Source organism: Bos grunniens, chromosome 25, assembly GCF_055505025.1.
Source record: "Bos grunniens cultivar Pamir isolate PY7600 chromosome 25, Bosgru_T2T1.0, whole genome shotgun sequence".
NCBI lineage: Eukaryota > Metazoa > Chordata > Mammalia > Artiodactyla > Bovidae > Bos > Bos grunniens.
In genome coordinates, this window is record NC_141189.1 from 5,946,577 (window position 1) to 5,971,997 (window position 25,421).

The window sequence follows — 25,421 nt, forward strand, 5'->3', positions numbered from 1 at the left end:
TGTCAGACCACTTAACAGTTCACATTTTAGGAATTCAAAATGCTTAGAAATTGATAAGGTGGTTTCTGAAAAAGAAAGGGAAGGAAAAAAAGATGAAAAGGAGGGAGGGAGGGAGGAGATGGAAACCATTGAGGAAATGTTAGCTCTCGAGAAAGCCTGACTTAGAAGTGACAAACACATAAAAAAAAAATGCATAAACTTTGGAAGCACTCATTTTATAAAAGGGTTTCTGCTAGTCACGAGGAGCTGATATCATCATGAAAGGATTTAGTGCTTTTCTAGATATGAGGAGATGCAAGGATTGGGATCATGAAATCAGTTCTAAAAATATGTCTAAAGACCTGTTATACCAGTAGGGTGCCTCACTCTCCACCCTGAATTCCCTTCAGGGAACGTCGAAGGTCAGCAACTGCAGCAGCACTGGCAGATGGTGAATGCCCTTGCTGTTCAGTCGCTGGCAAATGCTCTTGACAAGTGCCAATTTGTAGTTGAAAAATCCAAGAATGGTTTCAAATAGATGGTGCTCTGTACAAATCAAAGAGAAAATATTTATTTTAGAATTATTTTGCTGCCTCATCCCATTCACTTCACTTTAAGAAAATGGTTACTCTCTTATGTTTGTATGTCATCCATGCTATAAATTTTACAACTCGGGCATAATTACAAGTTTTTCCTTCTAGCAGTTTCTCATGTTACAATACTCCCCCCAGTCTTCCTTCATTTTTCTTTGCTGATTGTGGTTAGCCTCCAGGCTCTGGTTTGAACAGGCCAGGGTTTGAATCCTGCTTCTAGTTCACTCACTAACTGCCGCTTCTGGCACATGGTAAAAAATACCAACTTACGGGACTGTTGTGAGGGTTAATGGGATGTCAGTTTTCAGTGCTCCACAACTGGTAGCTGTCGTTTTTGACTTTACCAGGAGAATCCTTGATCATGAACAACTCATTGCCTTAACCCTTTTTCCTGCTTCAGCATATGAGATAATGCCTCTGCAAACCAGTACTCCAGGTGCAGTAGGCGTTTGGATCTTGACCCTGTATCTAAGGCTTTTCTTCCTCTTTCACCCGTTTGGTGTGTTCCTCCTCTTCGTGTGCGCCAGGCAAAACAGGGAGGCTGTGTTGAAGCCACAACGGGCTGCACGGAGGGAGTAGATAACCGGTCTAGGCCCGCAGGGTCATCGTGGCCTGTGATCTGAAAGAAACGGGGGTGTAGAGATGGGTGGAGCAGAGCGGAGGAGGGTGCACACGGGAATGATAAAGAAAAAACAACCAATTTAGGTCCTAAGTCCACCTAGGCAATGAGGGTCAAAAAGAGAAATCTCTTCCATCCTCCTTCAATCTCTCCTCGGGAAGGAGGACAAACGCCTAAGGAAGCCCCCACACGACGCCTCTGAGCCCAACCCCGCAGGGGATCCTTAGGGAACTCGCGATCGAGATTAGACCTCCGAGCTGCCTAGATGGCCCCGGAAGTGCGCGCCGAGGAACCCGTGTTTCCGGTCTCCCTGGAGGCCGTGGTGGCGGACGCTGCCGCTATCGGCCAGCGGAGGGCGTGAGGGGCCGGGCCGGGCCGGGCCGGCTGTCCGCGGGGCGGCGAAGAGAGTCGGGCCGGGGGGACCCCAGTGGGACCGGGGTGGGGCGTGCTGCCGGCCGGGCGCTCCCCGCGGCTGGGCCCAGCCTGCCTGCTGGGAGGACAGGGCTCCTCCGTCCGACCCCCGGCAGGGAGCCTTTTGGGAAGCGGCACCTACTGTTTCCCCTACATCTGTCCCCTCTCGCTCTCTGTCCTGAAGTGGCTGCCCCTCCCCTGTGTCGGGTTCTGAAGACTTGTAGAGAAGACTTTGGCCTTGGAGCGGCACCGGGGTTTGGACCCAGTCCATGGAGAAACCGCCCGAGCAGATGTCCCTGGATTCCCCGTGTCCATCCCCCGAGCAGGAGCCTCGAAAGACCAAGGGTGAGGAGCTGACCTAGCTGCTTTCTGTTTCTAAAGTTTGTCCTTTCCATTGAGGCCTCAGATCAGATGGACATGCTTAACCGTGCACTTAGAAATACCCTGGTTCGAGACACTTAATTTTTTTTTTTTTAACCTAAAGCTCTGTTACATGTAAATGAAGCCTATCACTAATATTTTCTCTCTCACTGTGGAGCAGACCTGCAGCAGCACTGTCCATGTCACTAAGTCTTTCGGATCTGTCATTCCAGCGCCTGTTAACTTGCTTGGCCTTTGAGAGGCTAAGTAAACTGAATAAGTGAATGAACCCAGCCAAGTGTGTCCTATATCCCAAGTACCAGGAAAAGACTGGGCTTCTCTTGGCAAGCTGTCTTTCATCATTAGGAAAGATACATTTTCCACCCAGGATATAAACTTCAAGAGAGTGCCCTGCCTGTGGAGTACGGTAGACAGGCCAGCCACCCGCTGATGGAAAATGAGATTAAACTGTAGACATCAGCATTGAAATTTCATCTACTATCCCCCCATTATCTGGTGTGTGTGTGTAGTGCTCGCATGTGCACGCTGTCATGTCTGACTCTTTGTGACCTCATGGACTAGCCTGCCAGGCTCCTGCCCATGGAATTTTCCAGGCAAGAGTACTGGAATGGGTTGCCATTTCCTTCTCCAGGGGATCTTCCTCACCCAGGGATCAAACCCATGTTTCTTGTGTCTCTTGCATTGGCAGGCGGGTTCTTTACCAACTGTGCCACCTGGGAAGCTGTACCTGGGAAGCTGTATCTTGGCCTTTAAAAAAAAGTGGATTGGATTATTTAATTGAGGGACAAGGGCTTAGATAATCCACATCAAGGATTTTGAGAAGGTTTATGTTTGGGAGACTATTTTACATGTTTAGCCTCTAATTCTGTTTTAGGCTAATTTTTAACTCAAGTATTTATTGAATTGTTATTACAAGGTACTGAGACTAAGTTGGAAGAAAATCTAGCCCCTGCCACCAGCTTAGAGTTGAGTTGGAATAGTTATCTATGAGAGATTATGGGATAATAAACAGTGTGAAAGTTCACAAGAGGAGAGCCTTGTCAACTGGATATTGGCCCTGGAGGCCTTAGAAAGTCATATGTTTGGCCTTGAAAGAATTTAGAGTAAGAAAAGAATCAGGTTTTAGGTCAGAAGGGATAGACTCTTACACAGGCTCCTCAGTGGTCATCTTTCTAAGGCCAAGTGTCTTATTTACCTTCCTAAAATACTCATTTATTTATGTTAGTTCACAGTGCCTACTGTATACAGTCTATTCTCTATAACCTGGCATTCGGGTCCCGGCATTCAGGGTCCTCTGCAGCGTGATCTGAACCCAGCTTTAAACGTTGTCTCCATGTTTCCCCATACAGGCTCTGCCAGACTGGTGTGTCTGCACGAGGAGATGCCAAAAACACTCTGCTTTACCTGCTGTTGTGTCTTTGTGTCCTTTTTCTGCGTCACTGTTGCCTACACCCTCTATCTCCCCAGATCACACACATCCCAGTGTCCCATGCATGTCACCTCAGTGCAGGGCAGGCTCCTCCCTCAAGCTCCTGAAATAGACTGGTGGCTGCCCAGAAGGAAATAAATACACACACGCTAGAGACGTTTACATGGAAGCCTGTGGGACTTGGTGGTTGACTCAGCAGTAGAGGTGTAATCACCTTTGTTCCCTTTGCTCTCATACCTCTTAAAAAAAACCTTCACCACTTGCTGTTAGCTTTGTAACTGCCATTCACTTAGCTCAGGGCACCGCTTTTACTCCATCGAAACTGATTATATCCAGGTTGCCAGTAGCTTAACGAGTGAATCCATTGGACACTTTTTTTTCCTTCAGCCCTAGTTTTTTTTGACCCCTTAGTATTTTTATTGACATGATTGCTCTTCTTTGAAACTCTTGTTCTTTGGTATAGGCAGCACCATTTTCTCCTGATTCTGTCTCTTGCCTTCTCAGGGTCTTTCCCACTCCTGTTTGTCCACCTGTTTCTTTCTTGTTTTGGGTCACACCATGCAGCTTGTGGGATCTTAGTTCCCCGACCAGGGATTGAATCTGGGCCCTTGGCAGTGAAACCACCTGTAGCAGGTGGAGGTAGAAAGTTGAATGGAGAAGGAATTGTGTGGGGAGATAAATGTTCAGGGAACAGTTCAGAGTAATTGGACCACAGAGTAGACTGATAGAGGATAACTGTAAAGGCAGAGTGGTGTAAGATCGTGGAAGGTGGACTCCGGGCCAGCCAAAGAGTTTAGATTTTGTTTGTTAGAAATTGAAGCACATAAACTTTGCTTCACAGGAGGCTAGCAGATGAGCTTGCAGATCAAGGAAGAGATTCTGGTCTGTTTAGTGTGAGAGGTGATTAGAATCTGACTTGAGCATATTAGCAGTGATAATAGGAAAGCAGGGGCAAAAAATCAAGAAGTACATCATAGGTAGGAGCAACAGTATTTGTTTACTGAGTGAATGTGGAGCAGAGAAGAGAGTCACTGGTCACTGTTGCCTCCTTCCGTGTTTTTTTTTTTTTTTTTCGAAAAATGTTAAAGCTTCAGGAGAGTTGAAGAATATACCAAATACTCGCACACTGGAAGTGTATGTGCCAGTTTGGGACAAGTCGATCTCAAGAGACTGGTATGACAGCTGCCACTTGGAAATCTTGTTTTTAATTATTGGAGATGCTGTAGCTGGTTGATGAATACTGCACATCTCACCACCTATCTCAGGAGATGGTAACACCATCCCTCCAGCTACTCAATCTAGAGGGAAACCCCTGTTTCTTTCATATCCGTATCCATCAGTCAGGAATCCCACCCATGTGACTGTCAGCATTTCTCTCCAGAGTCCAATTACTTCTTACCGCCTCCTCTGCCGCCATCTTGGTTCATGTCACCATCGTCTCTCACCTGGATTGTTGCCACAGCCTGGTTGCTTGTCCTGTCTCTGCACTTGCCTCCCCATGGTCTCTCCTCAGCATGGCAGCCAGCATGATCCTGTTGAAGTGTCAGATCTTGTCTTCCTCTGGTCAGAACTCTTCAGTGGCTTCCCATCTCGCTCAGTGTAAAACCTCTTTACAAACCTGTGGCCACAGTGGCCTGTGTTCTCTGATCCTCTTTTATGTCTCTGACCTCATTTCTTACTCCTCTCTCTCTTGCTCATTCTGCTCCAGTCACACTTGCCTTCAGGAATACCCAGTGCCTTTGCAGTTGCTGTTTCTTCTATTTGTAATCCTCTTTCTCAGAAATCCTTATCTCCTTCAAGTCTTTGCTTAAATGCCGTTTTCTTAGTCTTCCTTTGATCATGGTATTTAAAATTGCATCTCCTTTGCCCACTCTCCCAGGCACTCTAATCCTTGTTCCTTGCTTTTTTGCTTTTATAGCATCTTTAGAATCTTTTAACAGTATGTGATTTACATAGTTTGTTGTCCATCTCCTTTAGTAAAATGGAAGAGGACTTTTTTGTTTTGCTTATTGACAGATCTCAGAGTCTGGAACTGTACCTGGCACGTTGTTGGTGCTCAATAAAGTGTTCTGAGTGACTGTTATGTGACTCGAGGAATATTTCAAGGATCACCTTCAGCTTCATGGAGGAGGTGATGTTGAACAGGGCTTGAGCGCAGTGAGGTTGACAGTCTCAACCATGTTGGGCAGTGGGCCAAGTAAAAGGCACCTTATCTAGAATGTCACGGCCATCACATGTGACGAGAGTGGTTCAACAGGTAGTAAAGAGGCTTCGTGTGGGGAGAAGATCAGAATGAGGCTGGAAAAACAGGCAGAGGCCAGACCAGGAAGATGGAGAAGAAACCTAAGTCTCTCTCTGCTCCCTCGGAGCTTGCAGTCTAACAGGTAAGTAAACACTTGTGCAAGGGGACGTAGAAACAGTAAACCAGTAATCCACTCCCACCTGTTAGAATAACTGTTATCAAAAAGACAAGAAATAACAAGTGTTGATGAAGATGTGGTGAAAAAGGAACCCTCCTGTACTGTTGGTGGGAATGTAAATTGGTGTAGCCATTATGGAAAATGGTATGGAGGTTTCTCATAAAGTTAAATATAGAACTACCATATGATCCAGTGATTCTACTTCTGGGTATTTATTCAGAGGAAATGAAATCCAAGTTCATTGCAGCATTATTTACAGTAGCCAAGACATGGAACAACCTAAGTGTCCACCAGCAGACAAATATTATCCAGCCATAAGAAAGATGGAAATAATGCCCTTGTAACAGCATGGATGGACCTGGAGGGCATTATGCTAAGTGAAATAAGTCAGAGAAGGACAAACATTGTATTACCTCACATGTGTGTGGAATCTGAAAAATCCAAGCTCATGCATACAGAGAACACGTTGGTGTTGCCAAAAGTGGGGTGTGGGGAGTGGGAGAACTGGATGAAGGGCTTCAAAAGTATAAACTTACAGCTCTAAGGTAAGTCAGTCCCAGGAAGCTGAGGTATAACATGGTGACTACAGTTAGCAATACCATGTTGTATATTTGAGAGTTGCTTATAGAGTAGATCTTAAAGGTCCCCATCACACGCACAAAAAATTAAAACCAATATCCCAATGGAATGTATAGAAGACATATCTGGAGGTGGAGAACAAATGTAAAATGGTTCTCTGATATCAGATAATTTGTGGAGAACAAATATAAATATGGTTCTCTGATATCAGATAATTACTAAATTCCTTAAAGACAATGACCATTCCCTACTAAAATCTGGGCTGCATGTGTTTTACTTTGATTGCTAATGGAAATGATACTACGTTGGATATTCCTCAGCGTCCCCTTCTTCCAGAAATATGACTCTAAGCTGAGGCCTTCTTTCTGTAACATACTGCACTTCAGTAAGTCATATTTAATAAGTAAAACTTAGGAGGAGAAATGTATTAATAGTAAACGGATTTTTTCCATTGTCTCCCTTAGATACAACTAGGGTGCAGAGTTGGTTTTTGTTGTTCTCTTAGAAATAGACATGAAAGATATGGAATAGAGCTGAAATAGATAACGGAAGTATTTCTTGCTACCCCATGCTTCATACTTTAAGCATTTCCTCCTCTTCTCCCCCTCTCTTTATCAAATCCTCTCAGTTGGCACCATTTCTAAAACGGTTCCTCTAAGGTCTGAGTATGTCATGTGAGTGAGCATGTGAGCGTCTGTCTGTGGAGAGAGACAGCAGGAATGAGGAAGGTGCTGCGTCTGGTTATGGGGAGTATTTCCTGTTACCACAGTGACAACCCACGTGGCCAGGGTACCATGTGGACAGAACCTTTGCGTGAAGTTCTCTTTGATTTATCTGCTCAGTCCCTGCCTCTCTCCATTCAGAATCCCCAGCATCACCCTTCCTGTGTTCTGAGAAGATCTCACTTTCCTCAAACTCTGTTTTCCTATTCTGCTAATTCCAGTGTACTTGTCTGATTAGGTACTTCATTTATAAATCCTCACTTTAGTTTACTCACTACTTTCTCCAGATCTGCTCAGCTTGTATCCATTTTCCCCCCCTGTACGTCAAGGCCATTTTTCATACTTTTTTGAACCAAATAACCTGGAATACTTTAATCATCCTGTTTCCCACCAGGAGTTTTTACTGTTACATATACCTTTTTTGTATTTTCTGTCAGATGGTGAGACCTGGACTGAGGATCAATTAATTATAAAGCAGAAAACTCTTGAAGTAGGGACACGACCACATGAAGGAGATGAATGTGAACAAAACAAACATGAGGGACCGTATGAATATGGGCAAAACTTCAGTAACATGTCAGACTTCATCCAGCAGTCATATGTTCTTATTGAAGAGAAATCTCAAATGTGCAATGTTTGTGGGAAATTATTCAGGCGGAATGCATACCTTATTCAGCATAAGAAAATCCACACGCAAGAGAAGCCTTACAAGTGTCATGTATGTGGAAAAGCCTTTGGCCATAGTTCAAATCTGTCTCAGCATCAAAGAATTCATACTGAGGAGAAACCCTATGAATGTGATGAGTGTGGGAGGGCCTTCCGGCGCAGCTCACACCTCATCCAGCATCAGGTCACCCACACAGGAGAGATGCCTTACCTGTGTAACGAGTGTGGAAAAGCCTTCGGCCGGAGCTCAAGTCTCCTCCGACATCAGAGAATCCACTCTAGGGAGAAACCCTATGAATGTACCAAATGTGGAAAGGCCTTCAGCCAGAGCTCACATCTAACAGAACATCAGCGAGTTCACACCAAAGAGAGACCCTACGAGTGCAGTGACTGTGGGAAAGCTTACAGTCGGAACTCACACCTTGTTGAACATCAGAGGGTCCATACAGGAGAGACTCCTTATGGCTGTAATGAGTGTGGGAAATCTTTCAGTAGGAGTTCACTGTTTTTCAAACATCACAGAATTCACACTGGAGAAAGACCTTATGAGTGCAGTGAATGTGGGAAGGCATTTAGTTGCAACTCCTACCTCATTCAGCACCAGAAGACTCACAGTGGAGTAAAATCTTCCAAATGTAAAGAATGTGGGAAAACCTTCAAGCACAGTTCATACCTTATTCATCACCTGGGAACCCATACAAGAGAGAAACCATAAATGAAGTGAAGGTGGTAAAGCCTTTGCTCGGAGTTCAGCTCCAACATCAGAGAACTTGCACTGGGGAGAAAACCTTTGCCTGTAGAGAATGTGGACTGTCTTCAGTCATAGTTCACCTCTTACTAAGACCTGAGAATCCACACAGTAGACAAATCTCTTATGCATTCAGTGCATGAGAACCTTTAGATAGAGTTCCCGCCTTACTCAGCATTGGCCAGTTCACGTTGGGGGAATGGTGGGTATGGGGAGAGCCTTGCTGTGTGTCAGAAAGGGGTGCAAAAGGGGTAGAGTGACGCCATGGAGGGGGTGACTGAAATGGAACTTTTAGTTTGCACTACTTTTTATTTGATCTTGAGGATCTACATCAGAGAGAGATTCTATGGTTTGTTTTTCAAATCTCTACAGTCATCTTCTGAAAACAGGATGAGTTAGGTCCATTCCAGGGAAGAACAAATCAGGGGGATTCAGACTCATGGATCAGGAAAGCAGCAGGATGACCCTTGAAACCAATAGTTTCCTTCTATCTCACCTGTCCTGTTGGTTGTCACTGTACATGGAAGTGGCTCTTGGGTTTTCTAGGGCCACCATTTTTGCTCCTCAGTATCCTGCAGACTACTGAATCTCTCTTTGTTTTATATGTTATAGAAGCTTTAAATAAATGGGCCAATTTTCTAAGCCAAATAATTTCTCAGTATCACGTCATGGGCTTTGCTATGTGTAGAATCCAGTAGACTGAACTGCATGTGTCAGACTTCTCCTTTCTTCTGTTTTTCAGTCTGTCTGGGCTCTCAGGGAGATTCTTGGGAGAGTTAGAGGGCAGGAGAGAGGCAGCAGTGATTTTGTAGCTCACATGTGATATTGTTGCTGATCTGTTGACTCACCTCACTGGGGCTGGGCCTGAAACTAGTCTGCCTTCCCCTGGATTCTTCTTTGCCTTTATTGGGCCAGGTGTGTGTGTGTGTCTGTCTGTCGCATCATGATTTTCCTTCTCTGATTGAATTCTAGTCATACACATGCTTTGCTCTCATATCCTTAAATTTTTTTTTCACCAGTTGGTGTTATCTTTGTAACTGCCATTCACTTAGCACAGGGCACTGCTTCTGCTCCATTGAAACTGATTATATCCAGGTTGCCAGTGGCTTAGCTAATTAATCCACTGGACACTTTTCTTTAGCCCTAAGTTTTTTGACCCAGGCTAGATGGAAGGAGTGGTGGGAGGGACCTTTGCACTGGGAGTGGAACCAGCTATTGGGTGGGGGCCCTACGAGCCTGTTTATTGATAGGTTCTGGTTGTGTTATATGCAGTAAAACTTCAATTTGGGTAACTTGGGTTTTCCCTTTAGAGCATGGGACCAGGGAAGCACAGAACCCAGGGGAATCAGAACTCTAAAGGTTCTAGCTCCAGCTCACAGGCTCTCCACCGACTTTTCCAACAGACAGTTCTCTCCTCCCTTGTCTGTCCCTCTACTCTAGACCTGGGAAAGCACGAAAATGCTTCCTGAGGAGACTATAACTTGAATACACTTTCTAAATTTCTGATACTTATATACACTTTCTCAATTTCTTATCCTGGGAGGGGCTGGCTTGGCAGTTCCTAGCCATACCTTGAATACAGCCTTGGGCCCCCCGAGAGAGAGGCATTTCCTATGCTGTGGTTGAAGAGGTAAGAGGCTTCGGGCAAAGGGAGATAGGAGGAAGAAGAAGACAAATTTCCACAGTGGCATCCAGAAGTGACTGTTTTCATCCCCACAAAAGCCCATCACAGCCCTCATGTTGAAATCAACAAGACCGTTCTCATCCCAGCTCTGCCCACTGACTTCTCCAGCCCTCTGTGGCCACCCCTTCTGCCAGACATTCTGAAATTCATTGCTGCTGCTGCTAAGTCGCTTCAGTCGTGTCCGACTCTGTGTGACCCCATAGATGGCAGCCCACCAGGCCTCCCCGTCCCTGGGGTTCTCCTGGCAAGAACACTGGAGTGGGTTGCCATTTCCTTCTCCAATGCATGAAAGTGAAAAGTGAAAGTGAAGTCGCTCAGTCGTGTCCGACTCTTAGCGACCCCATGGACTGCAGCCCACCAGGCTCCTCCGTCCATGGGATTTTCCAGGCAAGAGTACTGGAGTGGGGTGCCATTGTATTTTTCAAATGTAGGTTAAGAGCCACTCGGGGCGGGGGAGGGGGGCACAAAATTAATTTACTGTAATGAGTTGCGACCAGCAAAGGGTAAAAAGAAAAAAGTAGGCAGAACTAGAATTGACTAGAAAACACCCATCATAAAGGTAAGTCAGACTTTTGTCCTGTTTGTGCACAATGGTGCATATACACAAAGTACAATGTACAATAGTTCTTGCTGGAGAGCAGGTAAAAATCTTTGCACATTGCAATCCCTGTTTGGGCATAAGATTCTGTCTAGAAGGGCCTCCTTGGCATGTCTTCCCTTGGACTGAATTGTTCTCACTCTACAGTTCCCACAGCATGCTCTACTTCTTTGTGCACTGATCACACTTTAAAAAAATGATTTATCTGTTTGTGCTAGTTTCCTGTTTGTGCTAGTTGCAAGCTTGGTGAGGGCAGGGACTGTGTGCACCTCACCTGACATCTGTTATTAGAGAAGGCACTTGTGTTGAGTGGCTGAATGATAAACCCAGGTCCAGGTTCTGGCTGTGTGTGTTCTCAGGCAAGGTCTCTTTGTTTTTTCTGACTTTTAATCTGATTTACATACAGAAAACTTCAAAGAGTAGACTAATGAACACCCTATATATCCTCCACTTAGATAAACAGTATTACCATATTTCCATATTTGCTTTCTATTTATGTGCTTTCCCCCGCCCTGAATCATTTGAAAGTAAGCTTTACCCTGAGTATTGGGTTGGCCAAAAGTTTGTTCAAATTTTCCTGTAACAGTAAAATCTGAACGAACTTTGTGGCAAACCCAATACTATGGCATGCTTTTTCTAAGAGATCATTCTTGTACGTAATCACAAGACAATTAACATATCTAAGAAAAAATTAAATTCCATAATACCATCTAAAATGTAGTCTGTATTTAGATTTTCCTTGGTTGTCCCAAGAATGTGTTTTATAGCTAGCTTATTTCAAATCAGAAAAAAAAAAAATCAAGAGTCACATTACATTTGGCTTTATATCTCTTTAGATTCTTTTAATCTAGAAGAGTCCCACCTTTTTTTTTTTAATGACTGACTTCTGGAGGAGTCAAGAACAGTTACCTTTTATAACTTTCCATGAAATTGATTTCCTTGTTTTCCTGAGGTGGCGTTTAGCTTCCTCCTTACCCCTCTGTATTTTCTCTCAACTGGAACGAGGTCTAGAGGCCTGATGATCTACTTCTGGAAAGAGCACCTCACAGGCGACGCTTCCTTCATACTGCTGTCACCTCAAGGGGCACGTGACATGAGATTACTCTACCCCAAGTAATACTGTTGGTTTACCGGCTTAAGGGAGTGACCGCCAGATCTCTTCTGTATAAAGATAGGTGTTTCTTTTCCAATTAGTAATTTGTGAGGAGGATAAGCTCCAGCACCATGTGAAGAATCTATTCCTCCACAGCCTAATGTTTTTAGTAATCGCCCATGATTTTTTAGCAACCATTCATGTGATAGTTTGGACATGTTCTTAACCAGGGGCTCAGTTTTTCCATCTGTGAGTGAGTGAAGTCGCTCAGTCGTGTCCGACTCTTTGCGACCCTGTGGACTGTAGCCCACCAGGCTCCTCTGTCCATGGGATTCTCCAGGCAAGAATACTGGAGTGGGTTGCCATTTCCTTCTCCAGGGAATCTTCCCGACCCAGGGATCGAACCCAGGTCTCCCGCATTGCAGGCAGATGCTTTAACCTCTGAGCCACCTGAGAAGCCCAGGTAGCTTGGGCATAATCATACCAGTGATTTAGATTTGCTGTATAACAACATTTAAGTGTGACAGGGTGCGTATGAAGATGCTGTTACAGTCTGCCATAATTTCTCCTTCTTCTGAGAACACCATCCCTCTTCCTTTTTAGAACGTTCTTTGGCTGCTCCAGATAAGTGGTCTGATATGATCTCTAGTGGCCTTGGCCTGCAACTGCTTGGAGCAAGGCTTCGGTTCCCAGCCAGAGATTGCGGTAGTACCAGATCCTAGCCACTAGACCAGTGGTCAGTGACAAGGGCCCTGACCCTTTGGCTTTGCAGAAAAGAATTCCCACAAAGACAGAAAATAGTGAAAGTATTAAAGACGGGACAAAAATACAGTTTGTGTTGATAGACTCAGGGAGAGAGAGAGAGAGAGAGTCGATGAGTGGCCCCCTTGTGGCAGTTTGAATTACTTTTATGGGGCATTTCTTCTGGTTTTCCTTTGGCCAATCATTCTGATTTGCCTGGTCCATATTTGGTACATCTCAGGATCCTCCTGTGTGTGTGCACGCATCTCTTAGCCAAGATGGATTTTACTGAAAAGGCATATGGGTAGGGAACATCCCTTGGCATCACTTCCCTTTGGCCTCCAAGGAGCCTTTTCTATGCATGTGTGGTTGGGGAGATCTGACTTCAAGAAAAGAAATGTGTCATCTGAGCAGGGCCCAGCCTCCTCCCTTACATATCCTGCTATTCTTGTCTTGGAAATCGCGATTCCCTGGGGGTCTCATCTGCCTCCTTCCTCAAAACCTTCAACTTCTTTGATGATTCTACCTGCTTGGCTTCTGTGGGGCACAGCTGATGCATCTTCTTCGGTGGAGTGGAATGAGCTTGTGACCAGAGCTGAGCCAGTCAGAATCCCTGGGGAACTGGGAACCAAGTAGGGGTGGGAATAGGGTGAAGAAAACATTCTTTTTCCTGAGGGTGACTAAAAGTGAAGCTGTGAGTCTAGAAGTTGACTATTTCCCCTCCCACCTGGAGAAGGACAGCCTCTGGGATGGAGGGATCAAACACCATCTCTGAGAGCAGGGCAGAGAGGTCTCCCGGGCCTGGCTCCAGGCCTTCCCAACTGTACTCTGCCTTGCCCCAACTAAGCCAAGAAAGACCTGTCTTGCTTGAGGCCTTACAAATTGGGGTCTGAACCTTATGACAGGTAGAATACTGACTATACAATGAGCCTCTCACATGATGTATGTTAGTCGCTTCAGTCATGCCTGACTTCGACCCCATGGACTGTAGCCCACCAGGCTTGTCTGTCCATGGGGTTCCCCAGACAAGAATACTAGAGTGCCATTTCCTTCTCTGAGGGATCTTCCCCACTCAAGGATCAAACCTGGGTCTCCTGCTTTGCAGGCAGATTCTTTACCATATGAACCACCAGGGAAGCCCTCTTTCACATGGTAGATAATCATGTCTCACATGTTAGGTGATTCAATAAATTAATGGTTCATCAGCTCTCATCCTTTCCTGTTGTCTTTGAATATGTGCCTGCTAGTGGAGAGGTGTGTGGAGGTGCCAGACATGGTCCTCGTTCTTGAAAATCTTAAAGAATTATAAATGCCTTTCCTTGATGAGCTTAGTCTCAAATCACGGGGAGCTGGTGACTCATCCAGCTCCAAGTGTGGCCCCTCTTGCCACACAAACCAGCCCCCCAGCTCAACCACCAGGGCTAGGAGCTAGAGTGCCTCTCTTGGAAGAGCCTAAGTTTAAAACCAGCCCGCCTTGGGAGAGGTGTACACAGCCTTTTTAGCGGAGGGCAGAGGAGTGCCGGCCAGGGCGGGGTTTGGGGGGTGTGCCTGAGTGCATGCGCGGGGCAAGGGCGAGGGAAAGACTGGGAATGCGGGGGATGGGGGTGAGCGCGAGGTCCGGCAGCGCGTCTCCCAGGCCCTCCCAGCCAGCCCGCTGGAGAAGTCACTATGATCATGCCTTTTTCACAGATGAGGAAACTGACGCCCAGGAAGAAGAAATAACTTTCCCAAGGGCACCCTGCTGGTGATGGCAGAGCTGGCATTCGAATCCGGTGGACTTCAGGGTGCACCCACCCCCACCCCATTCTGCGTACCGGTGAGCAAGGCCTGGACCGCAACCGTCTGGGAGGCCAGGTTTCCCCAGTCGTAGGGCCCCGAGGGCTCCGGCTCGGTGGGCTCCGTGGGGAGACTGAGCATCCCCTCGCTGGCCTGAGGCGGGTGGAGAGCAAAGGAGGGTCTTGACCACCGGCCAAAGGGCTGTGCCAGCGGCCGGGGCAGGTGTAGGGACTGGAGACCGGTGGGGAGGGGCGAGCGGAGGTGGAACCTCGGGTTGGGAGGGGGAGGGCGTGAAGGAGGCCCCCCAGGCCAAAAAAACCCCTTCTGTTGGGAGCCGTCGGGCTGGATCTGGGGCCCAATGGCCAGGTCAGGACTCATCTATGGGTCTGGATAATGTCACTGGGGCTTTGGGACCACTAAGGACCAAGGAGGGTCGTCAGTGGAAGGAACCCCTCACCCAGCCTAAGGCACTTTCAGCCCAAGTGACCTCAGATTACTGGCTGGTGGGACACGTAGGGAGTGAGGCTCCCGGGGGCCCAGACAGTTCCCTTCCCGGTTCCAGCCCGGGATACACTTATCTGGGCTGCACTGCACCTGGGCTGCTGACAGGGCTGCTCCAGGGCTGGGCGCTGGAGCGCAGGGAGAGACTCTGCCAGCGGGAACCAGGCCCAGCGGGCACGCAGCTCTTCCAGTCATTGGCCCTTGTCAAAATAATTGAAACGTCAGTGAGAGTAGATGATAGTAAGTTCGTTTTGTTTTGAACGTTCTTGGCAAAGTAAAAAGTTGGCAACCCTCTTCCCCTCACCCCATTCTGTCTCCCTCTCCTCTACTTTTGGGAATCCCAAACCCAACTGCCGGCCATTGGTGACTGGTGAAGAGGTGAGGAGATGGGGTGGCCGTTCAGGGTTGTGGTCCCTGTGTCCACTCTGACTGACTGTGGCATCCTGGACCAGTCTGTTCTCCTTTCCAGATATTTCTTCATCAGTACAAAAGGATCTGCAAATCCCCCTTTATGGTAACATGTCTGTGGTTCTTTGAGTCTGGCTTATGTCCCTGGTGCCCAGTTGTCCAGAGCCAGCACTGAGGGCAGCTCCATGCAGAGGCTGGCTTATCCCTGGAGAAAGGCCTGCAGGGTCCTCCTCTCTGGAGAGCAGCTGGGGCGGGCCAGGGGACAGCTCGGAGTCACCTCAGGTGAGGAGGGGAAAGCACTGTACTGCCTGACGAGTTTATGTGTCTCTTCTCCCCAGTAGTTACCCAGAGCCTGAGAGTTCCTGTCTTTTTTCATCCCTGATTCTCCCCGTTGGCCTAAGCTGGGCATGGGGCGCCCAGTAAGTACACAGTTCGTTTTTGTGGAGTGAATGGATAAAGACTGGTGGCTGGGAGAGTCCAGGGAGTAGAAAGGGCCAAGCTGAGGTTTGCAGAAGATGTGGGATTTAAAAGGCTTAAAGGGGAAGAGACCTGCCCTCAGGGAAGAAACCCAGACTGGAGATGCTTGGGGTGACTGTGGTGTTCCAGGAATGGAGAGAGTCATGGGGGGTGTGGGGTCAGGAGGGTGGGTGCTTTAAAGACTTTATGAAAGAAAACTTGAGAAGGTGAGGACGGTTGATGAGGTTCAAGTGTGGGAGAAACAGAGAAGGCAGCACGAACTCCAGACTAGAGTGTGGGTGATGGAGCAGGTGATTGAAATGCGGGGACACTGAGGTCAGTTTAGACAAGCTGAAGTTCAGAGGGGTGGGGGTTGGGGACAGGAAGGGACTCAGAGCATCAGTTGAAAATGTCCAGGGTACGCCATTCCCTGAAGAGGACGGGGTCAAGATGCGGCCATGACTCCTACCTGGAGAGCTTTAGAGCCAGGACTCAACTCTCTCTGGTCCAGTGACTTCATCTTCTTAGAGTGAAGGAAACCAAGGCCTTGAAGTTCGGGTGACTCATCAGTACTGCCCGGAGGGTGGAGAGATCTCAAAGGGTAGCTTTGCAGAGAGGGCAGGATAAATTTTTTCAGGTGGGAAGAAGAAAAACGGGAATGACAGAAAGAGAGAGTGCTTTAGAAATTTCCCAATCGCTCTGACAGCAGTCAAAGAGGAACAGTTGTTAACTCTTCTATAAGCAGTGGATTTCCTCTGCCCTCCGGCTAGTTCTTCTGTTGTGATCAGACGATCTCAAAGCCTCAGAGATGCTCCTTGCGCCCGGCTGCAGTGAGGGGTCTATATGAGGGCCTTGGAGGGGCCCCAGTGCCTGGGCACACACGGGGGCTGAGAGGAAAGGGAAGCCCCTCACTTGCTATGTGCAGCTTGGAAGCTTGGCGCTGCCAGGCACAGTCTGCTGAGGCAGCAGAAACAAGGGCTGTTGTCTTGGGGTGTCCCCATCTCCCTTGTCCTGTCCCTCTGACCTCCGGATGCCACCTTCCTGCACTGCCATGTGGCTATGGTCATCGGGGGCCATCTGGACAGGGCCCACCCTCGCTGCTGCACCCAGGCTTCCAACGACCCTCCTCTCCTCCCCCTCCTTGGCCCTCTCCACCTCGTTCCTCAGGGCTGCCAGGCTGGGTGAAGGCAGAGGAGGCTGACTAGGTGAATCCTTCACCAAGCGCCTGGGCCCTGAGCACTGTGCTTGACGCTTTGTTTGCAGCATGTTACTTGGTCCGCCCAAGAACCTCAATGGGCAAGTGTTATCTCCTCCCTTTTCCAAATGGGGAACCCAAGGTCCTGAGAGTTTTAGTAAGTTCCCCGAGGTTACCCAGCCGGCAAGTGATAAAACTGGGACACAGTCACGGCTTCTACAGCCAATTCCAGCCAGTGCTTACCTTCCATATCACAGGTTATCCTTCTAGGAAGACTTCTTGATGACAGCTGGCGGTGATGGAGAAGTTTTGAGGGATCCTTAACTGAGGGGCTCAACCTCCAGGCCTAGAGGGAGCCTAGGGCTTCAGGAGGGTCTATGAAACTCTAAAACTATTTTTAAAAGTTTCTGTGTGTATATTTTCTGCTCATTTTTCAGCAGAGGACCAGGTGGACCCCTGTCCATCTAAACCCCAGGTCCTGAGGCAAGAGGACCAGTCCCTGAGTAAAGGCACTCCAGGCCCTGGTTTTAATATCTGCCTGGTCCTCATTCTGAAATCTCCAAGGGCAGACAGTAGCTAACAGCTGACTGGAGAGGCTCTGTGGCCAGTTGTGGTGGGGTGAGGGAGGGGGTGGGGCGGTGGGGAGGTGGGGCGGGGGCTGTTAAACAGAACTGAAAAGTTAGAACTTTAGAGCTGGGAGGGTGGAAATTTTACCAAGGTGGAAATCGAGGCTCAAAGAAGGGACTACACACGCTCAAGATCACCCAGTGAGTTAGTGAGAGAAAAGGTTTTCTGTGTTGGCTAGGCCAGCTGAAGAGGTCTGGAAGGTTAATTAAAGCAAAGCAAACATTTCCTGAGCCCCACGTCCGCTGACATGTCCACGGGCACCATCTCCATCACCTGGTGCCGCGTGGGGCTTCCTCACTGTTCCTCCCCCAGGTGATGCTGACGATAGAGGACAGAGATGTGAAGGGCTTCACCTGGGCCATAGCCCCTGCCTTGACTTCCCTGGGCTACCTGCTTATCCTGCTGGTCTCCATCTTCCCCTTCTGGGTGCGGCTGGTGAACGAGGAGTCCCAGGAAGTGTTCTTCAGTGGCCTGTTTGAGAACTGCTTCCATATCAAGTGCTGGAAGCCTCGACCCTTATCCAGTATGGAGGGCTGAAGGCGGGGATCGGGGGGAGGGAAGCAGGGCCAGCTTGGGGTTTGGGGGGGTGACAGAGGACTGGTGGGGGCAGATAGAACAGAATGAACATGCCTGAAAGGACATTTTCTCTCAGTCTCTTGGGGTTAGACGAAAGTAGGCAGCTGGGAAGGTGTTAATGATGTGCGGTCTACCCATGGGGGGTTGGAACTTTGGCCCCAGGCCACGGTTGGGGACCCGAGGCTGGCCGGGCTCCGTCCTCTGGGCTGAGTGCCGGGGCCCAGCCTGCTCTCCCTCCTGCCCTCCCCTGCAGTTTACGTCATCCTCGGCCGAGTCTCCCTGCTGTCCGCTGTTGTCTTGTCTTTCCTCACCACTTTCATCATGGTGTCCTTTGCGTCTCAGCTCTTTCCGAGGACCCGGAAGCACAATTTTGTGTCAGCCTTCATCAGTTTCCTCACAGGTGGGGAGCAGCAGGTGGGCCCCAGCCTTGGGGAGGGGTCCAAAGATGGGGGGATGGTCTCTGTCTGAGGTCAGGAGAGGGACTTTCTAGGGCCCCTCTCCTCTGTTTCCATCTCTGTGAAGTTGCCCAGGGCACAGCCACCCCCTCCTTGGGGCTCCTCCTAACTGCACTTCCAGAGGGCACAGCCCTCATCACCTTGGCTTGGCAACATCTCTCTGGGGGTCTTTCCCATCATCTCTATCCTAGCAGCTGTCCTGAAACCTGGTACAGAGTTATAATATAATTGAAATATAGACTATAAACCAAATACAAATGTTTTTTGGATGAACGAATGGAAGAGACCATCTCTGCCCTCTAGAACCTTCTAACTTTAATAGGCTGACCAAGGCCCTGCCCTGGGAAGCTCCCATCAGATGGAGGACGTGGAACGCTCACAGTGGGAGCGTCACACCCGGGGCCCATCTGGAGTCGACCCAGGGCACAGGCACAGAGGGTACCTGGGAAAGGGGTTTCTGAGAGGCAAGGCACACGGGCTTTGCAAAGAGTTAGGAAGGAGGGTGAGACAGGTGTGTGGGGTGAAGGTTGTTGGTTCTGAAAGCAAAAGGGGCCCGGGCAGGAGAAGGGAGCCTCACGCAGGTGCTGGAAGGCTGGAGCAGGGGCAGGAGGAGACCAGGGGAGCCTGCCTGTGATCCCGCAGGGGCTTGTGCCTTCCTGGCCTTGTTGCTGCATGCCCTGGAGATCCAGAGTCTGCGGATGAAGCCCAGCCCCCCGCAGTTCTCCATACAGTGGCCTTACTACGTCCTGGGCTTCAGCATCCTTCTGTTCTTGGTGGCTGGTGAGTGATTTGGGGCTGGTGCCCTCTCCCCACCCTCTGTCTGGATTCAGGAGCTGTGGGTGCTCTAGAGCTGTGCTGCTCAAAACCCTAGTCAAATGTGGCTGTTGCTGTTGTTTAGTCACTCAGTCGTGTCTGACTCTTTGCAACCCCATGGACCATAGCCCGCCAGGCTCCTCTGTCTATGGGATTTGCCAGGCAAGGATACTGGTGCGGGTTGCCATTTCCTTTGCCAGGAGATCTTCCCCACCCAGGGATTGAACCTGGGTCTCCTGCATTGCAGGTGGTTTCTTTACCAGGGAAGCCTTCACATGTGCCTAGGTAACTTTAATTAATTAACATGAAATAAGGTTAGAAATTGAGTTCCTCGGTCACACCAGCTACACCTCACATATTCAAAAACCACATTGTTACGTGCTCAGTGGCTTCCACATTGGGCAGTGCAGATGCAGAAGCTTCTGTTGGACAGCACCGCTCTAGGGCCTACCTCAACTCTGTCCGCCACCCTCACCCTCCCCATTCCCGTCTTCCTTGACTTTAGAACCAAACTTGCACATTTCATGTGCTCCCTTACACCATCCTGGTTCCTAAGGCTTTCTATCCCTATCTCTCTAGCTTGAAATCTGTGATCTTATTTCTCACTTGAATCCCTTTTTCTTTATTTATCATCATCATCTAAGTTCTTCATCCCATCTGATCCTGTCTAATTGTCCCTACTCCTCATCCTCTTCCCACAATATTAACCTGACCCATGATCATAACCTATTTAGACTCAATTTTATTATACGTTGAACATATAACAAAGGATATATCTGTAAGATATAAGTAATTATAAACTGTACACCCATATTTCCACCATATATTTAAGAACTAGCCATATTTTGTCAAATCCATTGTTTAGAATTTACACCCTTATTTTATGTACCACTGAGAAAGAAAAGACTGATGCCAAATATAATTCTAAGGTGCTAATAGCTTGTAAGGCACATCTTTATTTCAAGATGTTAACATGTGGAAAAAAATGGGCTTGTTAAAATTAATGAAATATGTTAGAATATTAAGTATCTTTGAAGTTTTTCCCCCCACCATGTGGCTCTTCCTTCTCTCACCTTCTTCTCTATCCCGAGGAATCAATTATTCTGAAATTTATGCCAGTTATGTTTACTACATGGTTGTATATCCTTAAACAATGTATTATTTAGTTTTGCATACTTTAAAATGTTATATGAGTATTATGATACTGCAGAGAAGGCGATGGCACCCCACTCCAGTACTCTTGCCTGGAAAATCCCACGGACCGAGGAGCCTGGTAGGCTGAAGTCCATGGGGTTGCTAAGAGTCGGACACGACTGAGCGACTTCACCTTCACTTTTCACTTTCATGCATTGGAGAAGGAAATGGCAACCCACTCCAGTGTTCTTGCCTGGAGAATCCCAGGGACGGGGGAGCCTGGTGGGCTGCCGTCTATGGGGTCGCACAGAGTCGGACACGACTGAAGTGACTTAGCAGCAGCAGCAGCAGCATTATGATACTGTATTTTTTCTTTTGGAATTTGCTGTGTTTGATCGATATTATAATCTCGAGATTCCTCCATATTAATATGAGGAACTAAGCTTCATTTATTTTTACTACCTTGAGTAGTACCTTTCCAGTAGAAGGAGCATGGTATTTTTCTATGGGAAAATTTTTAAGTTAATGATTCAGTTTCTTTAATGATTACATGACTATTCAGGTATTTTGTTTCTTCTTGAGTCAGTTTTGCCAAGTTATATATTTCTTTATACATTTTATCTAAGTTTTAAATTTTATTGACAAAATATTTTTTAAATTTTGTTCTGCATCTGTAGTTGTATGCTTTTTCATACCTGATTTTTCTGTTTTTTCGTTACTAAGTTTGTCAAGGGTTTATCAGTTGTTTTAGTCTTTTCAAAGAATCAACTTTTTAGTTTTCTTGAAACAAACCTTCTTGTTTGTTTTCTACATAATTGCTTTTTGCCTCTTATTTTGAACTTCCCTCCCCACTACTTAATTTTTTTGTGTGTTTATTCTTCTATTCCTTTTTCAACTTCCTAAATCAGGATCTAAGCTCATGGATTATTTCTTCTTTTCTAAGTAGGCATTTAAAGCTTTAATCCTCATCTAAGAATTGCATCTTTATTTGAAGCTCTCATTTTGATGTGTAATATTTTTTGTTGTTCAATTTCAAATATTTTCTTGTTCCCTTATTACTTCTTTCATCCATGCATTATTTTAAAGTATACAATTTGGTGCATGAACTGAGGCTGAGGAGTGGTATTTCTAGAACATTTTTTTCTCCTCCCTAATATCTTTTTTTTTTCTTTTTGTCTTTTGTGGAACCTCAGGAAGACTTCTGTTAGACCTTAATACTCTATCCTGCATGTCTGTCAGTTTCTCTTTCATATTTTCCGTCTTTGTCTTTCTGGGCTGCATTCTGAATAATGTATCTAGCTATATCTTCAGTTTTATCCATTCACTTTTTAGCTGTGTCTGATCTATTTAACCTAGCCTTTAAATTTTTATTTCAATGAATCTATGTTATAACTAAACATTGTATTTTCCTGTAAATCTCATTTTATACTTTTTCCTTATGTTTTAAATCTCTGCTATAAATATATTTTTATTATACATGTTAAACATACTCACTTTATATTCTGTATCTTATAAGTTTTGAAGTTGAATTACTTGCCCTTGTTTCTACAAGCCCTGGCTTGTGGTGCCTTGTTCCTTCCTATGTTCTGTGGGTTTTGACTGTGAACTCATTTTCCTTGAAAAAAAAATTTTTTTTGGAAGATCTTTGAGGCCTGTATTTAAAGTGTTTCCTTAAAAAAGGATCTGCATTTGCTTCTGCCTGGTGCCTGGGTGCACAACAACTCCCCTAGGATCCCAGTCAAAATACTTAGGTACTATGAGTCTAGCTGCAGACCCGCGTAATAGCTAGCCTGTGCTTGTGAATTCTGAATCCGTGCAGGCAACTTTGAAGTTCCAGTTTCATGTGGTTGACTCTTACTAGATCCCCTCATTGCACACAGGACCTGGGCTTTCCTTTTATTTTCTGTGTCCTAAATAGCCAACTGAATGGAAACTCAGGGTCACCTGGGTTGAATAGATGTCTCCAAGGTGAAGGCTAATTGTGTGTTTGCTTAACCCTCTAGATTCCTAAGATCATTATGGTTTGGCTTCTGAAAATGTCTTACTCTGATGCCAACTTGATGATGTATTTATAAATAGGTTTTTGAAGAAATATTTAGAAGTTTTATTTAGTGGGGGAGTATCTTGTTGACTGTAAAGCTGAAAATAGAAGTTGTTTTATCTCAGTCTTAGCCATAATGCAGCATTTCTTATCCAGTCAGGATATCTCCATTTGTTCCTTAATATTCACTCTCCCTTCCTTCCAGTAAGATTCAAAACTTACTGAGAATTTTGAATGGGTTGGGCATGAAGAGGCCTGGACTTTGTGTTTGACCTTCCTCTCTGAAACCTGGTTTTCTTACCAATTAATGGTTAGACAATTGCTCAGATGACTTCCAGCACTGGCCATGGTTCCTTGAGTTTATACATCTATTTGTATGCTTTGTCTGTCAATGTACTGTTTTGCCTTCTATTTCTGTAAAACTCTAAATTGGAGGGCAGGTGCAGACCAGAGGAATCAGGTCAGAGGAGGGAATTTCCAACCTCCGGGGCACTGAGCTTGATACACTTTCTCTCTCCTGACTCAAACTTTTGCTGTGACCCAGGTACCATCTGCCTCATCCAAGAAATAGCCTGCCCTAGATGCCATTTGTTGCCCATTTCCCAGAGTACTGAGGACACCCAAGAGATCTCGTACCTGGAAAACCTGGATAGTCTGGGAGGAGAACTGAGCTCCATGCAGAAGGAGACGCTGCTGAAGGAAGAAACCATTATCTAGACCCAGACAGTCTGTGCCCTGCCCTTCGTCCAGTGCACATGTGTCAGTGTGTGTGGCTCTTCAGTCTCCCCCAGTCTCTGCTGTTTCTGATGAGGCTTTTGAGTGTCAAGTCAACCCCTCCCTTCCCTCTCCTCACAGTGATTCTATCCTGCGTGTGTTTGATATTTGTTAAACGTTTTTTTTAATTCTTCCTGAGCTTTCTGAGTGATTTTTTTGGACATGTGTTTTCAATAAAAAGAGGACTACCGTCTGTTAATCCATACTTCCGAAAACAGACAAGGGAATTCCCTGGCGGCCCAGTGGTTAAAACTCCACACTTCCACTGCAAGGGTCACAGGTTCCATCCCTCGCCGGGGAACTAAGATCTTGAGGGCTGTTCAGTGTGACCGAAAAACAAACAAAACACCAGCTTGCAGCCTAGAGGGCAGGAGGGGAGGGAGGAGTATCAGGAAATGACCAAGTGATACGAGGTTTTGTAAAATAAAAACTGAACAGAGTATAACCACAGCAGAAGGTGTTTGAGATAGTGACATTAAAAAGGGTTCCCAGACAAAAAAAAAAAAAAGGGTTCCCAGACAAAAACTGTGACTCAGTACAGGGAACTTTTCTCATGTCTGTGTTGTGGGGAAGGGCTGGGAGTGGTAATAGGTGGAAGCTTCCCTGACACTGAGCTCCCAGGTCTGGGAGTCTGAGCCTAACAAGTCTATGCCTTGGGAAAGAATAGCCAGGTTAGCCAATCCACACATGGGCACTGAGCCTCTCACTAGAGCCAGAGGCCTCCTGCAGGCACCTCTAAAGTTGCCTCTTAATAGTCTTGAGGTGCTTTTATACTGGGGAGCACTCTGCCTCCCAGCTAGGCTGGTTATAACTGGGGAGAACACATGCTTTGGCCTTCCCAGATGGTGCTAATGGTAAAGAATCCATCCCTGGGTCGGGACTATCCCTAGGAGGAGGAAATGGCAACCCATTCCAGTATTCTTGCTTGGAGAACTCCATGGATAGAGGAGCCTGGAGGGTCCATGGGATCGCAAAAAGTCCAACAGGACTGAGCAACTAACACTTTCACTGGCTTCCCATTGCCTCCAGGTCATCCATCACCCTAAGTAGTTAGCTCAGCCACCTGCTCTAGTGGTTGTGAGGGTGCGGGGAAGCATTAATGCCCACCACTCACTGGGTTCTTCGTCGTGCTCCTTATGCTGGGGCTACCCGGCCTCACTTTTGGGTCCACCCAGGAAATCTGAGAAACCTGTGTGCAGGTCAGGAAACAACAGTTAGAACTGGACATGGAACAACAGACTGGTTCCAAATAGGAAAAGGAGTACATCAAGGCTGTATATTGTCACCATGCTTATTTAACTTATACATAGAGTACATCATGAGAAACGCTGGGCTGGACTGGAATCAAGATTGCCAGGAGAAATATCAATAACCTCAGATATGCAGATGACACCACCCTTATGGCAGAAAGTGAAGAGGAACTAAAAAGCCTCTTGGTGAAAGTGAAAGAGTGAAAAGGTTGGCTTAAAGCTCGACATTCAGAAAACTAAGATCATGGCTCCTGGTCCCATCACTTCATGGCAAATAGATGGGGAAACAGGGGCTGACTTTATTTTTTGGGGCTCCAAAATCACTGCAGATGGTGATTGCAGGCATGACATTTAAAAATGCTTATTCCTTGGAAGGAAAGTTATGACCAACCTGGACAGCATATTAAAAAGCAGAGACATTACTTTGCCAAAAAAGGTCTGTCTAGTAAAAGCTATGGTTTTTCCAGTAGTCATGTATGGATGTGAGAGTTGGACTATAAAGAAAGCTGAGCGCTTAAGAATTGATGCTTTTGAACTGTGGTGTTGGGGAAGCTCTTGAGAGTCCCTTGGACTGCAAGGAGATCCAACCAGTCCATCCTAAAGGAGATCAGTCCTGGGTGTTCATTGGAACGACTGATGTTGAAGCTGAAACTCCAGTACTTTGGCCACCTGATGCGAAGAGCTGACTCATTTGAAAAGACGCTGATGCTGGGAAAGATTGAGGGCAGGAGGAGAAGGGGGTGACAGAGAAT

The 25,421-nt window shown here is 46.7% G+C and overlaps 3 protein-coding genes and 2 long non-coding RNA genes across 16 annotated transcripts in view; 3 read left to right on the top strand and 2 right to left on the bottom strand.

Moving 5' to 3' along the window:
• ZNF655 (zinc finger protein 655) overlaps positions 1-1,880 on the top strand; it is an 18,797-nt gene extending 16,917 nt beyond the window's left edge. Inside the window, exon 7 of the mRNA XM_086374047.1 lies at positions 1,787-1,880. The gene's annotated coding sequence lies outside the window, so the exon portion shown is untranslated. The remainder of the gene's footprint in view (positions 1-1,786) is intronic.
• On the bottom strand, positions 200-1,477 carry LOC147344822 (uncharacterized). Its single transcript, XR_015154338.1, has 2 exons — positions 843-1,477; positions 200-525 (listed from the first exon to the last, which is right to left on the bottom strand). It is a non-coding gene; the product is annotated as an uncharacterized LOC147344822 (long non-coding RNA).
• On the top strand, positions 1,559-8,835 carry LOC147344823 (uncharacterized). The gene is made up of 2 exons (XM_086374106.1): positions 1,559-1,947; positions 7,571-8,835. The coding sequence occupies exons 1-2, from the start codon at positions 1,872-1,874 to the stop codon at positions 8,512-8,514; spliced, it is 1,020 nt and encodes a 339-aa protein (XP_086230232.1). The 5' UTR covers positions 1,559-1,871; the 3' UTR covers positions 8,515-8,835.
• Positions 5,670-23,552, top strand: TMEM225B (transmembrane protein 225B). 12 transcript variants are annotated; one of them, XM_086374114.1, is made up of 6 exons: positions 5,670-5,796; positions 14,353-14,479; positions 17,939-18,149; positions 18,456-18,602; positions 19,219-19,437; positions 23,190-23,552. In XM_086374114.1, the coding sequence occupies exons 2-6, from the start codon at positions 14,411-14,413 to the stop codon at positions 23,360-23,362; spliced, it is 819 nt and encodes a 272-aa protein (XP_086230240.1). In that variant the 5' UTR covers positions 5,670-5,796; positions 14,353-14,410; the 3' UTR covers positions 23,363-23,552. The 12 variants fall into 12 exon arrangements, with proteins under 12 accessions (XP_086230240.1, XP_086230238.1, XP_086230242.1 ...); XM_086374112.1 differs by lacking the exon at positions 5,670-5,796 and adding an exon at positions 8,612-8,749; XM_086374116.1 differs by lacking the exon at positions 5,670-5,796 and adding an exon at positions 15,687-15,767 and having other exon boundaries at positions 14,257-14,479.
• Positions 14,403-17,637, bottom strand: LOC147344825 (uncharacterized). The gene is made up of 4 exons (XR_015154341.1): positions 17,243-17,637; positions 16,274-16,409; positions 15,034-15,140; positions 14,403-14,592 (listed from the first exon to the last, which is right to left on the bottom strand). It is a non-coding gene; the product is annotated as an uncharacterized LOC147344825 (long non-coding RNA).
• Positions 23,553-25,421: the final 1,869 nt, after the last annotated feature.